Below are 14,651 nucleotides of genomic sequence, written 5' to 3' on the forward strand. Positions count from 1 at the left end.
CTCCAAAAGTCAAAGACTACTTGATTGCAGCACTGGGGCTTGGAATGCAGAGACTGTGCCATCAGGAAAAGCCCAAGAACCCTAGATCCACTAAGATGGTACAAGCTTCCTGATAGGGGAACCTTCAACAGGGGCACAAAAGGGAGGCCAGAATACTAGAAAGCATACACTGATGTAGCTCCTTTACTTTTCTTCGCAAACTTACTTTGCAAGAGTTTTCATTAAACTTCAGTACCTAGCAGAAAACTGGACCTCACGTAGGATTTAGAAATCTAAGAGGATTCGTAGAGGCAGAGTACTACTGCCAAAAGGAACAAAAGCAAGCTAGTCAGTTTATCTTGTTCCCAAAGCACGACCTCTCTGTCACCACCCAAATGAAAGACTCATGCCATCATTAAAATGAAACATACTTATAAAATCATAGATTTATATCTTTGCCATTTATTTTTAAAATCTTATTCAAAATATTAAATAATACAATTTCAGATATGAAAAATTACTGCAATAAAACAGTTCAGGTGTATTTCCATTGTGCTCCCTTCCTTATTAGGACAGTAAATTGTCCACCTGAAAGAAATGATGGATTGCCCTACTTCTTCCATCTTTACACAAAGCACATGCTCACTGGCTCACCTGGGCTTTCTGAGTAGGTGTTTAACATATATTAGGGATTATGTTTTCTAAAAAATTGCAGTGACATTTGTAAGTCAACCATGGTTTAAATCACATATTTACAAACTGATCAACTCTTTATTATATAAAGACAGGCTAAAATGAAATACATTAAATAATTTCCAGTTGCTGTGAAAAACAAAACAGAAGAAAATAAAACAAGTACATGGGGAGAAAAAGTCAGTGTACACATATATCCTTTATGTATACAAACAACTTCATTGAGGTATAATTTTGAAAAGCCTAGATAAGTATTACTTAAGTGATAATGGCCCCTAAGGTTTATTCAAACTTACTATAAAGTAATAAACAAAATGAACAAATCTGATATAATTTTAAACTCTGCTCCTTGCTTGAAAGCTTGGAGGAACCCGTGCTACAATCAATTGCTAACTAAAAGCAACTGAATTTGTATTTAATATTTTGCCACAATTTCTACCTCTAAATTTAATTCAGTAATTTAAGCCAAAATACAGTATCTCTATAACATTTTATCCACGTCCACTGCAAACTGCAGAGTCTCTCTACTGCCAGGATTTCTAGAGACATTTATTAATGTTTTGCCTAAAATTGTGGTCAGATTGAGCAATATCATTATCTTAAGTTATGTTTAAATTAAATTATCCAAAAATATCCAAAGCAATTTTCCTGGAAGAAAAAATGTTACTTATATGCCAAGCACTATTACACACATCCTTGTAGATTATAGTTTGGGAGCACAGAATGTATGCTTAAAAAATAGTACTTGGATGGCAGAAAGAGAATCTGAGCCAACAGTACCAGATATGTTAGGATTTAGTTACAAGGTTGGGATCTTTTAAAACCAGTATTACTAATACTTCCAAAAGAAGTAATAAAGAAATCTAAAACAAAACTAACAGATAATGCTTAGCTCCACATTCTGGACACCTGATTAAATTTACCTCTAAAAGTGTAGATAAAAAATTATATACTCCTTGTTTGTGACATTTCATTTCCAAAGCACCAAGGCAAAATAAAGAGAGACCCATCTCTCTAAGTACCAACTGCCTATGGCAAACATCTGCACAATATTATATAAAAAAGTCAAGCAAATAAAATTACATAATAAGCAAACTCAAATCACAGTGCTTTAAAAAATATAATCATTGGTAATCTTCAGAGAAGGCATTGCCTCATTAACATTCTGGTCTAGACGATGATATTCCACTGTTTTGGAACAAAGACCATCACGCCATTTCCTGCTTTGAACCAGAAGGAAAATCTGGAAAAAATAAATAAACAAACAAATAAATAAATAAATTAGATATGCAAAAAAGAAAGTGGGGATATGCTAAAAGTATAACAATTATAATAAGTGTATTATCTCTGTCCTAGGCCCCCAAATTCAGAAAGCAAAATAACAACAACAGAAGGGCTTTATTTTCCATTTTGTAAAAAAAGTAAAACAGTGCTTCTCAAAATTTAATGCAGAATGCTTGCTGAAGATTGATTCTGGGTTCCATCTGCAGAAATGAGTTAGTAGATCACAGGGGAACCAAGGAGTCCCTTAGGTAGTTATAACAGAGATGGCCCAACATTCAAAACTGGGATAGAATATCACTGGCATTCTAAATAAATATGTATTTATATATTCAAAATAAATATGTATTTTACAACCAGGAAAAAAGTTATTAAAAGATCATTAAATTCAAAGCTTAATTAATTAAAAGTATATATAAGCAATTAATCTTTTTCCACAAATATTGCCACTGAAGTAGCAATGCTAACTTAAGACATACAACCTGTTTTTTAAAAACCATCAGGCTCCCCAAAGATACAGATGCAATGAAACGCCGGAACACCTGCACCCCAATGTTTATAGCAGCAATGTTCACAATAGCCAAACTGTGGAAGAGCCTCGGTGTCCATTGAAAGATGAATGGATAAAGAAGATGTGGTTTATGTATACAATGGAATATTACTCAGCTATTAGAAATGACAAATACCCACCATTTGCTTTGACGTGGATGGAACTGGAGGGTATTATGCTGAGTGAAATAAGTCAATCGGAGAAGGACAAACATTATATGGTCTCATTCATTTGGGGAATGTAAATAATAGTGAAAGGGAATAGAGGGGAAGGGAGAAGAAATGGGTAGGAAATATCAGAAAGGGAGACAGAACATGAAAGACTCCTAACTCTGGGAAACGAACTAGGGGTGGTGGAAGGGGAGGTGGGTGGGGGGTGGGGGTGACTGGGTGGCAGGCACTGAGGTGGGCACTTGACTGGATGAGCACTGGGTGTTATTCTGTATGTTGACAAATTGAACACCAATAAAAAATAAATTTATTAAAAAGAAAAAAAACACCAGGCTTTGGTTTCGCTAATTAAAAAACCTTTCAACGTTTTTTTAGAAGCACACAAGATAAAGCATTGTCTGTAATTTGTTGAAATACACCACAGATTTACAAATTGATCAGACATCTTGATATTTTACCATCAATTTACACTTGACTAAAAAAGAACAAAATTCTGAATCATCAAAAACATTAGTAGGAAATGGAACAGATAAGAAAGGATAATTAGAGGGGCTGAAAAGACCAAACATACCTTCCTTTTGTTGTGATATGTAATATAAACAACAGCAATACAAAAAGCAAAAATAATAAGATGAAAAAAGAAATGGCTATCTTCCTCTTCAATATTTGAGGATGGGCTCTTAAAAGACCTCACTGACTGTTCAATTTCCATGTAGTTCCTGTTTTCTTCCAGGGCCTCACTGGACTCATCGTCTCTGGGGCTGGTGGTCCAGTCATAGTCTGGTTCTCCATAGTCTCCATTGTCCAGAGTGTCTTTGGCAGTGGACGGAGAACTATTGAGCGTGAGAAGATCCTCTTCCTCTATGCTGGGATCTTCATTGTTACCTGTTTCCTCTTGAGACAGAGAAGTAGTAGGTGAGGGATGAGGGGCCACAGATGCTCCTCCACTTTTCTCTGTACTAGCTGTGGGTTGGAGAGTGGTGCGGATTTGGAAGACAGAAAGTTTGGTTTGGTTTTCATGTGTTACAGCACTCGTACTTGGAGCAGAAACATCTGGCTGGAGTACAATGTGGCTCGACAAATTGGTTTGTGGAAGAGCTAAAATAGTGAATAAAGAACATTAAACTGAAATCTCCAACTTTATCTCCACCAAGCCAGAAGCATATTTACCTAAAATTTTCACTAAGCATTTCTCTTTGGTAAATTCCTCTCTCTTTTGTTATTTGTTAATATGCCTCAATAGCCAGCAATCCGTTACATTTCTTCTTAGTCAATTATTCATCAGGTAATAACTCTTTAGCCAGAAAGAAATGAAAGACCTACTACATTACATAGCCTGTCACCAAAAGAAAAAGGAAAGAACAGAGAGGGATAACTTTAGGTAACAATGGTGAAATTCACACAAAGCTCTCATCCATCCCCTCTGTTTTCATTTCACATAGAGGCTGGACTTCAGAGTAACACCTGTCCAGACTGCACACCATCCCCAGAACAGAGATTGGTGGCTGATCCTAGCTCAAGTAGGCCACAAACTAGATATAGAAAGGGAATAAAAGGAAAAGGAGAGAAAATGAGTGGGAAATATCAGAGAGGGTGACAGAACATGAGAGACTCCTAACTCTGGGAAATGGACAAGGGGTAGTGGAAGGGGAGGTGGGCAGGGGGTTGGGGTGACTGGGTGACGGGCACTGAGGGGGCACTTGACAGGATGAGCACTGGGTGTTATGCTATATGTTGGCAAATCGAACTCCAATTAAAAAATATACAAAAAATAAAAATAAAAAATAAAAACTAGACATAGAATGCAAACCTAAATATTTTCAAAATATACAACAAATTTAAGAGACGCTATAAGCAAGCTGCAGGCAGCATTTCTAAGTGATGCCAGAACCAGAAGGCCTCCTCTGCCAGTTTTCTTTTTAAGTATTCTTAGGTAGAAGAAAGTGAAAACTCCTAAAGGGGAAGAAATGGAAATTGAAAACTAAGTGTGAAGTAGATTTTTTTTTTTTTTGAACTAGACTATTTTAAAGCTTGGGAAAGGCAATCCAGGTATGGGAATGACACCAAACACATACAAGTTCTTATTTCCTTATGCTCCTACCCACTCAGTATGGTTTACTACAGTAAAGTATTTACAGAAATAACTCTATACACCAAAAGTTCAGAAGAATCCCTGATGAAATTTAAGTGTTTCTAATTAACAATCTAATATAGTATCTGTTAAAAAAAAAAAAAAACTTCAAGAGCATCCATTATATTTGTTAAAAAAGGAACTGTCTGGGGAACCTGGGTGGCACAGTTAAGTGTCTAAGTCTTGGTTTCAGCTCCAGTCATGATCTCAGGGTCATGAGATCTAAGTCCTGTGTTGGGCTTGGACTTAGCAGAGTCCACTTAAGACTCTCTCTCTCTCTCTCTCTCCTTCTGTCCCTTCCCCTACACTCTCTAAAAATAAATAAATCTTGTAAAAAAAAAAAAAAGTGATTGTCATATGAGATCTAAAAATATACAGATACTATTTTAAAGTCTATCAAATTAAAATATTTTATAGGGGTAAGTTAAACCAAATCATTCCTGGACTTTCACAAATGTGTACATGCACATAAATTAGCAACCTAAAAGGCTACTCTTTGTTCAAACATGTAATACTTGAATACATGAATATACTGTGGTTTGTTGACACCTATTTTGTATAGGAAAAATAAATAGCTAGTTTTAATTGGACTGAATGGAATCTCTTAGAAAAAAATAAACTAGCAAAGTGGTAAAAAAAAAAAATATTAGTAAAACTGTCTTAAATACTTTCAACAGTTGGTTCCTTGAAACTTTCCATTGGAAGAAAAGAAACAGGGCCTACAAATGCCTACATTATTCAGAAAACTATTAACAGGAATTTCTTAAAAGAATTTTTACATTTGCATTTACAAATTACTATTTGTCTGGTAGATTTAACTTTCCTGCCAAAATTGGGGAAAGTATGATTTAAACTATAACTTTTTAAACCTAGAAGCAACTAACTAATCGTGACTTTTTTAAAAATTGTTTTTCTATACTTGACTTTTAGAATAATCATGTACATTACTCACTTCGGCAGCATATATACTAAAATAGAATAATCGTGTATTTTTAAAGGACACAAGCTGATAGGAGTGGGAATGACTGTAATTGTCCACACCAGCCACCTCTCTCTATGTCCAGAAACTTATCCACTGTGCACTCTGGAATTCAGTCAGATATAAGCAAATCTCTTATCCTTCAATTTCTTGTTATAACTGAAAACTAGCTCTCCCCTAAAGATACACTTTCCCTGAAGCCCTTTTAATTAAAAGTTGTTTTTTTACCCACATCCTTGCACCACTGAATTTGGAAGGGGGAAAATTACTGGGGGTGGGGGGCCGAGGGGCCCTTTCAGACCATTATCCCATTCCCCTCCCTAGATGCACCAGCCTTGATTCTCCTAGCATCACCTATCACCCTCTATAATCTTTGTCCATGAACTCCAGGTCAACGGTTCCTATTCTCAATTATTTTAGCTCCTGGCTCTAGAATGAACTCTAGTTCAATCTACTCAAGTACTGTTTTGATTTCAAAATCCTTGACCTCTCTTCTGATGAGCCAGACCTCCCCCTTAACTTGTCATATCATGGTCAGTATCCTCACAAATCTTCCACGATCTAAATTTCACGCATCCTACTTGCTGACATGACCATCTATCCTAATTCATTCAGGATTCAGGACCTACAATTATCTGATCCTACCATCTTTTCAGTCCCCCGTGGGCCACCATCCCATACTTGCCCAATACTCTTGTCCTCTCTCTTTATCCAGATTCAGTTTTATAGTCAGCTATTAACCCTCCCTTATGTACACCTCCAGGCCCCTAACCCCTTTCTCACCTTGTCCCATTCACTTGGCAAGGCTACATCCCAAGTAAAATCAAATTTTCTGACTACTCCCCCATCTGCACCAAGCAGCTGAACAGATCTAGAAATAAATACATGACCATATCACTGTTTTTATTTCATTTTAAATTAAATGCCAAAAATTCAGGCACACATGCAATGTTGTGGGCAATTATACTCTATTTTTCTAGTCCATTTACCTTCCTACTCCCTTAGGAGACTATTCATACGCTCCTCTATTCTCAAACTTTCCACACCTTCTCTGTTGTCCTCATTCTCAATGGATGACATCACTTCCTAACTTCTCTGGGAAAAAAGGAAGCCATAAGAAGGGAACTTCCATGAACTACCAGAACTCTAGACTCATAAATCCAACTGCAACTTGACATCTCCTCTTGGATGTCTGACATTCAAAATGAATTCTTACTTAGGCTTCCAGGAATATGGAGTAGACAAATTTTCCCTATTCCTCCACGGAAAACAACCCTGTATATTATATAAAAAATAGCTTAAGACTCTGAAAGGTAGAGAAAATAAGGCAGAGTGGTTAGAAACCTCAGGACCTGAGAAACAACCTAGTGGGAACTTCCCTGGATTTTTCTTTTACCTCACATATTCTGGACTTCTAGCTAAAGAAACCAGCAACCTGGAAACATCAGGGAGTATGTACACAAACCATCCCCGGACCACAAAAAAAAAAAAAAAAAAAAAAAAAAAAGCCTGCTCTCTCTAACCAAAAAATCAGGAGAGAGGCAGCCTAGGAAGAAAGAAAACTTTTAGATAATGACTGCTCTACTCCAGGCAAACATCTACAAAAACAAAAACAAAAAACCACCACTGTGGCTCTCCTCGCATCTACACAAGCAAAGGCCAAGTAGAGAGCCTAGACTTCCACCCTCAGCAGGCTGTGACAAACTGCCTCTTCCTCTCCACAGTGTAATGGTGTCAGAAGAGGCCTAGTGGAGAGTTAAGACTTTAATCATCACCCAGTAGTAAGAAAGCCACCCTCACTACCATATAAGTACAGACCATGAGGGGAGACAGAACCCCCACCCTTGTCCAGAAAGTAACAAGAAGACTATCACCCTTTGGGTGTCAACAGAGATCAAATGGAGACCCTAGATTTCTACATCTATCTGACAGTACTGTAGAGCAACCCCTCCTCCCCTGCCAGAGCAATGTCATAAAAAGCCAACTAAAAAGAGAAAAGTTTAAGATCAGTCTTAAAAACACAAACTATAACTCACCCAGTATGAAATACATCATACCAATAGCGCTATAACTATTAATGCAATTAAATCTTGAATTTTAAAACTCCCAAAAAATTAATCTCCAGGCCCAAATGGTTTCACTGGAGAATTAAATGTTTAAAGAACTATCACCAATTCTACAGAACCTCTTCCAGAGAACAGAAGGGAACACTGTTCAATTCATTTTATGAAGGTAGTATTATTACCCTGATACCAAAACCAAAACACTACAGAAAAAGAAAACTGCAGACTAATATTTTTCGTGAATAGCTGCAAAAATTCTTAACAAAATATTAGCAAATAGAAATAAGTCACATATAAAAAGAATGATATTCCATGAACAAGGGTTATTCCAGGGATGCAAAACTGATAGTATTCAAAAATCAATCAACGCAATCCACCATATTAACAAGCCAAATGAAACTTGACCTAAGCCTCACACCTTATACAAAAATTAACTAAAAATGGTTCACAGGGCTCAGTCAGAGGAGCATGGGACTCTTGATCTTGGGATGGTAGGTTCAAGACCTATGTTGGGTGTAGAGATTCCTTTAAAGATAAAAATAATAAATAAATACAATAAAAATAAAATGGATTACCAATTTTTTTTAATTTTTTTATTTTTATGATAGTCACACAGAGAGAGAGAGAGAGAGAGAGAGAGAGAGAGGCAGAGACATAGGCAGAGGGAGAAGCAAGCTCCATGCACCAGGAGCCCGACGTGGGATTCGATCCCGGGTCTCCAGGATCGCGCCCTGGGCCAAAGGCAGGCGCTAAACCGCTGCGCCACCCAGGGATCCCGGATTACCAATTTAAATGTAAAATGTAGGGATGCCTGGGTGGCTCAGTTGGTTAAGCACCCAACTCTTGGTTTCAACTCAGGTCATGATCTCAGGGTAGTTAGATCAAGCCCTCCCCGTGCTCCTCACCCAGCATGAATTCCGCTTGGGATTCTCTCCCTCTCCCTCTTCCTCCCCCTCTGCCCCTCCCCCTACTCCCTGCTTTTGTAAGCACAGGCACAGGCTCACTCGCTAGCACTCCCTCCCTCAAATAAATAAATCTTCAAAAAATAAAAATAAAGGTAAAATGTACAACTATACAAACTTTTAGAAAAAGACAAAGGAAAAAAAATCTGCAATCTAGGACTAAACACAAATTTGTAGACTTGACACCAAAAAACACAGTACATAAAAGGAAAAAAACCCTATAAATTTGATTCTATCAAAATGAAAAAAATTTGCTCCACGAAAGACTTTCCTGTGAGGATGAAAAGATAAGCTATACAAAGGAAGAAATATTTGTAAGCCCCAACCCAAAAATGGACTAGTATCCAGAATACATAAAGAAATCTGAAAACTCAAAAAATGAAAAAGCTAACAATCCAACTAGAACACAGGCAACAGACACAAAGGTACATTTCACTGAAGACATATATATATGGCAAATAAGCACAGGAAAAGATATTATGCATCAGGGAAATGCAAATTAAAGCCACAATAAAGATATCACTACACATCTATCAAAATGACTAAAATAAAAAGTAATGACAAAACCAAATATTGGCAAAGATGCAGAGAAGCTAGATCACTTAAGTGTTGCTGGTGGTAACATAAAATAGGACGACAATGCCAGGGGCAGCCTTCGGCCCAGGGCATGATCCTGGAGACCCAGGATCGAGTCCCACATCGGGCTCCTGCATGGAGCCTGCTTCTCTCTCTGCCTGTGTCTCTGCCTCTCCCTCTGTGTGTCTCTCATGAATGAATAAATAAATAAAATCTTTTTTTAAAAAAAGGACAGCAATGCCAGAAAACACTTTGGCAATTCCTTAAAAAACTAAATATGTAACTACCCTATGATCCAGCAATTGCACCCCTGGCCATTTATCCCAAAGAAATGAAAACTTACAATCACACAAAAAATCTGTACATGAACATTCACAGAATAGCCAAAACCCGGAAACAACCCCGATGTCCTTCAAAAGGTGAATGGTTAAACAAAGTGCAATATATCTATACAATAATGGAATCACTCAGCAATAAAAAAGAACAAATGAAACAACTATATTAACCTCCACAGAATTATGCTAGGTTAAAAAAAGCCAATTCCAAAAAATTACATACCATATGATTCCGTTTATATCACATCCTTCAAATGATAAAATTAAAGAAATAACAGATAAGTGGTTGCCATGATTTCAAGAGGGAATGGGGGATAGGAAGGAAGTGGGAGTAACTATACAAGAGCAACACAAGAGGGTGATGGCAATGCTCTTTTAGTGTACCCAAGTCAGTATCACGACTGTGATACTGTATTATAGTTTCTTAAGATGTTACCACTGGGGAAACTGAGTAAAGGGTACATAGGATATGTATTATATCCTACAACAGCAAGAGAATCTACAATTATTTCAAAATAAAAAGTTTAAAGAAATGTATTTTTACTTCCCACTCCAAAAACAAAATAGGGACACCTGGGTGGCTCAGTGGTTGAGCGCCTGACTTTGGCTCAGGGCATGATCCTGGGGTCCAGGATGGAGTCCCGCATCAGGCTTCTTGCAGGGAGGCTGCTTCTCCCCTCTGCCTGTGTCTCTGCCTCTCTCTGTCTCTCATGAATAAATAATTAAAATCTTTAAAAAAAAAATTAAACACATTACACATTAAATTGAGGTGGTCATTTGGGAGTAGTTTGATGGCAAAAATAGAAAGTAGGTACTTTTGAAATGGCATGGCAAAACTTAATCATAAGGTGATCATCCAGTGATCTAAAATAATGCTTATATTAATTTTTTTTAGATTTTGTCAAAATAAAATATAAAACTTTAAATTCCTTACAGATTGCCAAGAATACACCCAAGTATTTAAATTTTAAGAAACCTTATATGGAACAAGTTTAAATAAATCTAATGTAGTAACTTTCTATGCTTACTTGAAGTTTGGAACTCAACACATCCTATCTAGGGGCACCTGGGTGACTCGGTGGTTGAGCCACCTGCCTTTGGCTCAGGTTGTGATCCTGGGGTCCTTGGATCGAGTCCCGCATCAGGCTCCTGGGGGGGGGGGGGTCTGCTTCCCCTTCTGCCTACATCTCTGCCTCTGTGTCTCTCATGAATAAATAAGATTTTTAAAACACACACACCCCCTATCTAGACTGTAAGCTTTTTTATTAAGAGTACTTTGAAATCACTCTACCATAAGGTATGTACTGCAGTGTAGCTGCTTCCAAGAGCATGTATGTTAGTTTACATTTTAAATTATTTTCAGTAGAGAATAAGAATTTTAAACTGAAAGATTTAATAAAGAAAAAGGTTACCTAAAATGTCCCAATATAGATCAAGCAATCATTTATGGGGCTCTAATAAATAAAGGGACAAGAGGATACCTTAAGAGTCCACACTTCCCCCTCGCTTGCCCCTTCTCACAAAATTTTCAACCAAGGGAAAAGCTGTTTCTGAAACTACAGTTACCAGCTATATCCCTCAAACTGTATGTCTTAAGCATTCCAGTAAGAAAAATAAATGTTTAACTGTCAGGTTTTTTCTTTAATGATTAAATAACCAAAACAATCATGATATGTAAGGACTTTAGGAATAGGAATATCTGCATCAACCAGACAAACCCTCGTTATGTTTACTCATGATGAAAGGCCTTGGGAAAACAAACCTCAGTCCTTCCCCCACAGACTTAAAATGCTTCTGGGATGGGGGCTGCCCTAACCTCAGTGCTGCTGAGGAAACCTAAGGAAGTAACCACAGCACTGTAGTAGACAAATTATGGCTAGACAGCCCGGCCCCTGTTGGCAAACAAGAAAACACTATCCTATTCACAGGTTTTCATTTGAAAATTCAAAAAACATATAAGAAGAAAAACAGGACTGTGTCTTGATCTAAAGGAAAAACGGACTACTGAACAAAATACTGCTTAATCATTACAAATTCTTATTAATGGATTTGTTCTCCCTAAGTCTCAGGCCGTAGGTTACATATTTATTTCCTGATAAAGCCTTCAATATCTTCATTCACAATGTAACATTTCTAAGAAAAGAAATACTTAATCATGCAGCATTATTTACAAGAGCCAAGATATGGAAACAATCTAAATACCCATGGATGGATGAACAGATCAAGATGTGGTATGTATACACAATGGAATACTACTCAGCCACACACACACAAAAATGAAATATGGCATTTGTAGGACACCTGGTTGGCTCAGGACTGATCCCGGAGCCCAGGACCGAGTCCTGCACATGGGGCTCCCTGCATGGAGCCTGCTTCTCCCTCTGCCTGTGTCTCTGCCTCTGTGTGTCTCTCATGAAGAAATAAATAAAATCTGGGGGATACCCGGGTGGCTCAGAGGTTTGGCGCCTGCCTTCGGCCGGGGGCATGCTCCTGGAGGCCTGGGATCGAGTCCCACATGGGGCTCCCTGTGTGGAGCCTGCTTCTCCCTCTCTCTGCGTCTCTCATGAATAAATAAAATCTTTTTTAAAAAATAAAAAGTAAATAAAATCTTTAAAAAAAAAGAAATATGGCATTTGTGACATCACATGACATGACCTTGAAGCATTATGCTAAGCAAAATAAGTCAGACAGAGAAAGACAAACACCGTATGACCTCACTTACATGTGGAATAAAAAAATCAAAACAATGGGTTCCCCGGGTGGCTCAGTCAGTTAAGTATCTGCCTTCTGCTCAGGTCATGATCCTGGGGTCCCAGGATAGAGCCCCACACTGGTGCTCCCTGCTCAGTGGGGAGTCTGCTTCTCCCTCTGCCCCTCCTCGTGCTCATTCTCTCTCTCAAATAAATAAAATCTTAAAAAAAAAAAAAATCAAAACGAAACAAACAAGCAAACAAGCCAAACTCCCAGAGAAGAGACTAGACTGATGGCTGCCAAAGAGCGTGTTGGAGGCTGGTGAGCTGGGAGAGGAGTATCAAAAGGTACAAACTTCCTGTTACAAAATAAGTAACTCGCAAGGATGCAACATATAGAGCTGGGGTGGCCATCGTCGAGAATATAGTAATGCATATTTGAAAGTTGCTTAGATAGAAAATCTTAACATTTACTCTCATTACGAGAAAAGATCATTTTTAATTCCGTATGGTGATGAGTGGTAACTACAACTATCGTGCCGGTACGTTCCTAGTGTCTACAAATGTCAAATCATGAGGTTGTACCTCCGAATCTCACGTGTCACATGCCAACCACGCTTCAATAAATAACAACAAAAAAGTCTAAGAGAATTTTAATTAACTAATCAAATCCTAACGACCCTATTAAAACGAAGCAGCCTCGTCCGGCTAAGGCAGGGCACGGAGAACCGCGTCTGCAGTGTCCTGTCCCCCGTCGGGCTCCTGCTCGCCGAAATGCGGCAGCAGCCGGGCGGGGTCGGCGCCCGCCCCCCAGGTCCTCACCGCTGCCCCGCGCCGGAGAGCGCCCACACTCCCCTCCCCGGCGCCTCTCCCCCTACGCTGCCCCCCCCCCCCCCGCCCCGACACCACACCTGACTGCGCCGTCCCGGCAGCACTTGCTCCCTCGGCCCCCTCGCGACTCGCCCCTGCGAGCAACCTCGCAGACCCCCACCGCCACTCCCGCGGCAACGCGCTCGAGTCCCGGGCCCACGCCACCGCCCCCCCTCCACGCCCACCCGCGCTCGCCGCTTCCGGCTCCCTGGATGGCCGCATCCCCCCGCCGCGCTCCGGGCCCGCCGGAGACTCCTCCCGACAGCCTGCTCGCCACCGCCCACCTCGCCCCGAGAGACGCTGCCGTCTCCGGACGCCGCCATCTGCGCCGGACACTCGGAAGCGCCCGCGCCCTGGCCGGGCCCGTCTCCCCGCCCGCGCCCGCGCCCGCGCTGCCGCCGCGCGCCCTTTACCCCTGGACGTGGTGGCGGACGCGAGCAGGAGCGCCAGGACCAGCGGCCGCGCCAGCACCCCGGACGCCTGGAGGCCCGGCGAGGGCCGCAGTTTCGCTCGCACGGCTCCCCTCATCCTCCTCAAGGCAGCAGCGGCCATAACGGACTCCGCCGGGAGCCTGCGCTGTTGCTAAGCTCTACGGCATGACGTCAGACACTGCGTGAGGCGCCGCCGCCAGAGGCAATCTGCGTCTCAACGTGATGACGTCGCAGCCTGGCAGGGAGCTCGGGAAACCCGGACGCGGAGGAAGGGCACCCAGCTGTAGCGAAGGGCAGGCCCCGCCCAAGCCCGTTGGCGGTTCGGGTTGTAAAGTGTTCGCTGCCGGGAGGGTCGGGGCAGCCCCTCCCTGCCTGCCGCGTGACGGGCGCCGTCCAGGTCGTGAAAGTGTTTTAAACGTTGGCGTTTTTATAAAGACTGTGTTTCAGTAATCGCTGCACCCAAAGTGGGGCTCGAACTTACGACCCTAAGGTCAAGTGTGGCCTCCTTTACGGACTGAGCCAGCCGCGTGCCCCGAAAACATTATTAAAAGGAAGAAGCGGGGCGCCTGGGTAGCTCAATGGGTCAAGCATCTGCCTTCGGCTCAGATCATTATCCCGGGGTCCTGGGATCAAGCCCTGCAGTCGGGCGCCCCGCTCAGAGGGAAGCCTGCTTCTCCCTCCCCCTGTGATGCTCCCCGTCCTTGTGCTCGCTCTCTGGGGCTCTCAAATAAATAAAGTCATTAAAAAAAAAAAAAAAAAAAAAAAAAGAGGCACCTGGATTGCTCAGTGGGTTGTGGCCAATTCCTCTTTTATTTAAATTTATTAATTAACATGGTGTTTTATTAGTTTCAGAGGTAGAGGTTAATGATTCATCAGTTGCATAGAACACCCAGTGCTCTTTACACCACCTGGCCTCCTTAATGCCTGTCACCCGGTTACCC

At 40.7% G+C, this 14,651-nt stretch overlaps 1 protein-coding gene across 1 annotated transcript; it reads right to left on the bottom strand.

Moving 5' to 3' along the window:
- Positions 1–421: 421 nt before the first annotated feature.
- Positions 422–13,895, bottom strand: C11H5orf15 (chromosome 11 C5orf15 homolog). Its single transcript, XM_035697062.2, has 3 exons — positions 13,693–13,895; positions 3,245–3,771; positions 422–1,915 (listed from the first exon to the last, which is right to left on the bottom strand). Exons 1-3 carry the CDS (start codon positions 13,829–13,831, stop codon positions 1,784–1,786), a joined length of 798 nt encoding a protein of 265 aa, XP_035552955.2. The 5' UTR covers positions 13,832–13,895; the 3' UTR covers positions 422–1,783.
- Positions 13,896–14,651: the final 756 nt, after the last annotated feature.

Source organism: Canis lupus, chromosome 11, assembly GCF_003254725.2.
Source record: "Canis lupus dingo isolate Sandy chromosome 11, ASM325472v2, whole genome shotgun sequence".
NCBI classification, from domain to species: Eukaryota; Metazoa; Chordata; class Mammalia; order Carnivora; family Canidae; genus Canis; species Canis lupus.

Bases quoted from the DNA above. Each gene is read 5' to 3' on its own strand.
- C11H5orf15 (XM_035697062.2), bottom strand. From the start codon at position 13,831: ATGGCCGCTGCTGCCTTGAGGAGGATGAGGGGAGCCGTGCGAGCGAAA. The intron at 3,772-13,692 runs GTAAAGGGCGCG...TCACTATTTTAG, and splicing joins GTCCGCCACCACGTCCAGGG to CTCTTCCACAAACCAATTTG. The intron at 1,916-3,244 runs GTATGTTTGGTC...TATTTTTTCCAG, and splicing joins CATATCACAACAAAAGGAAG to ATTTTCCTTCTGGTTCAAAG.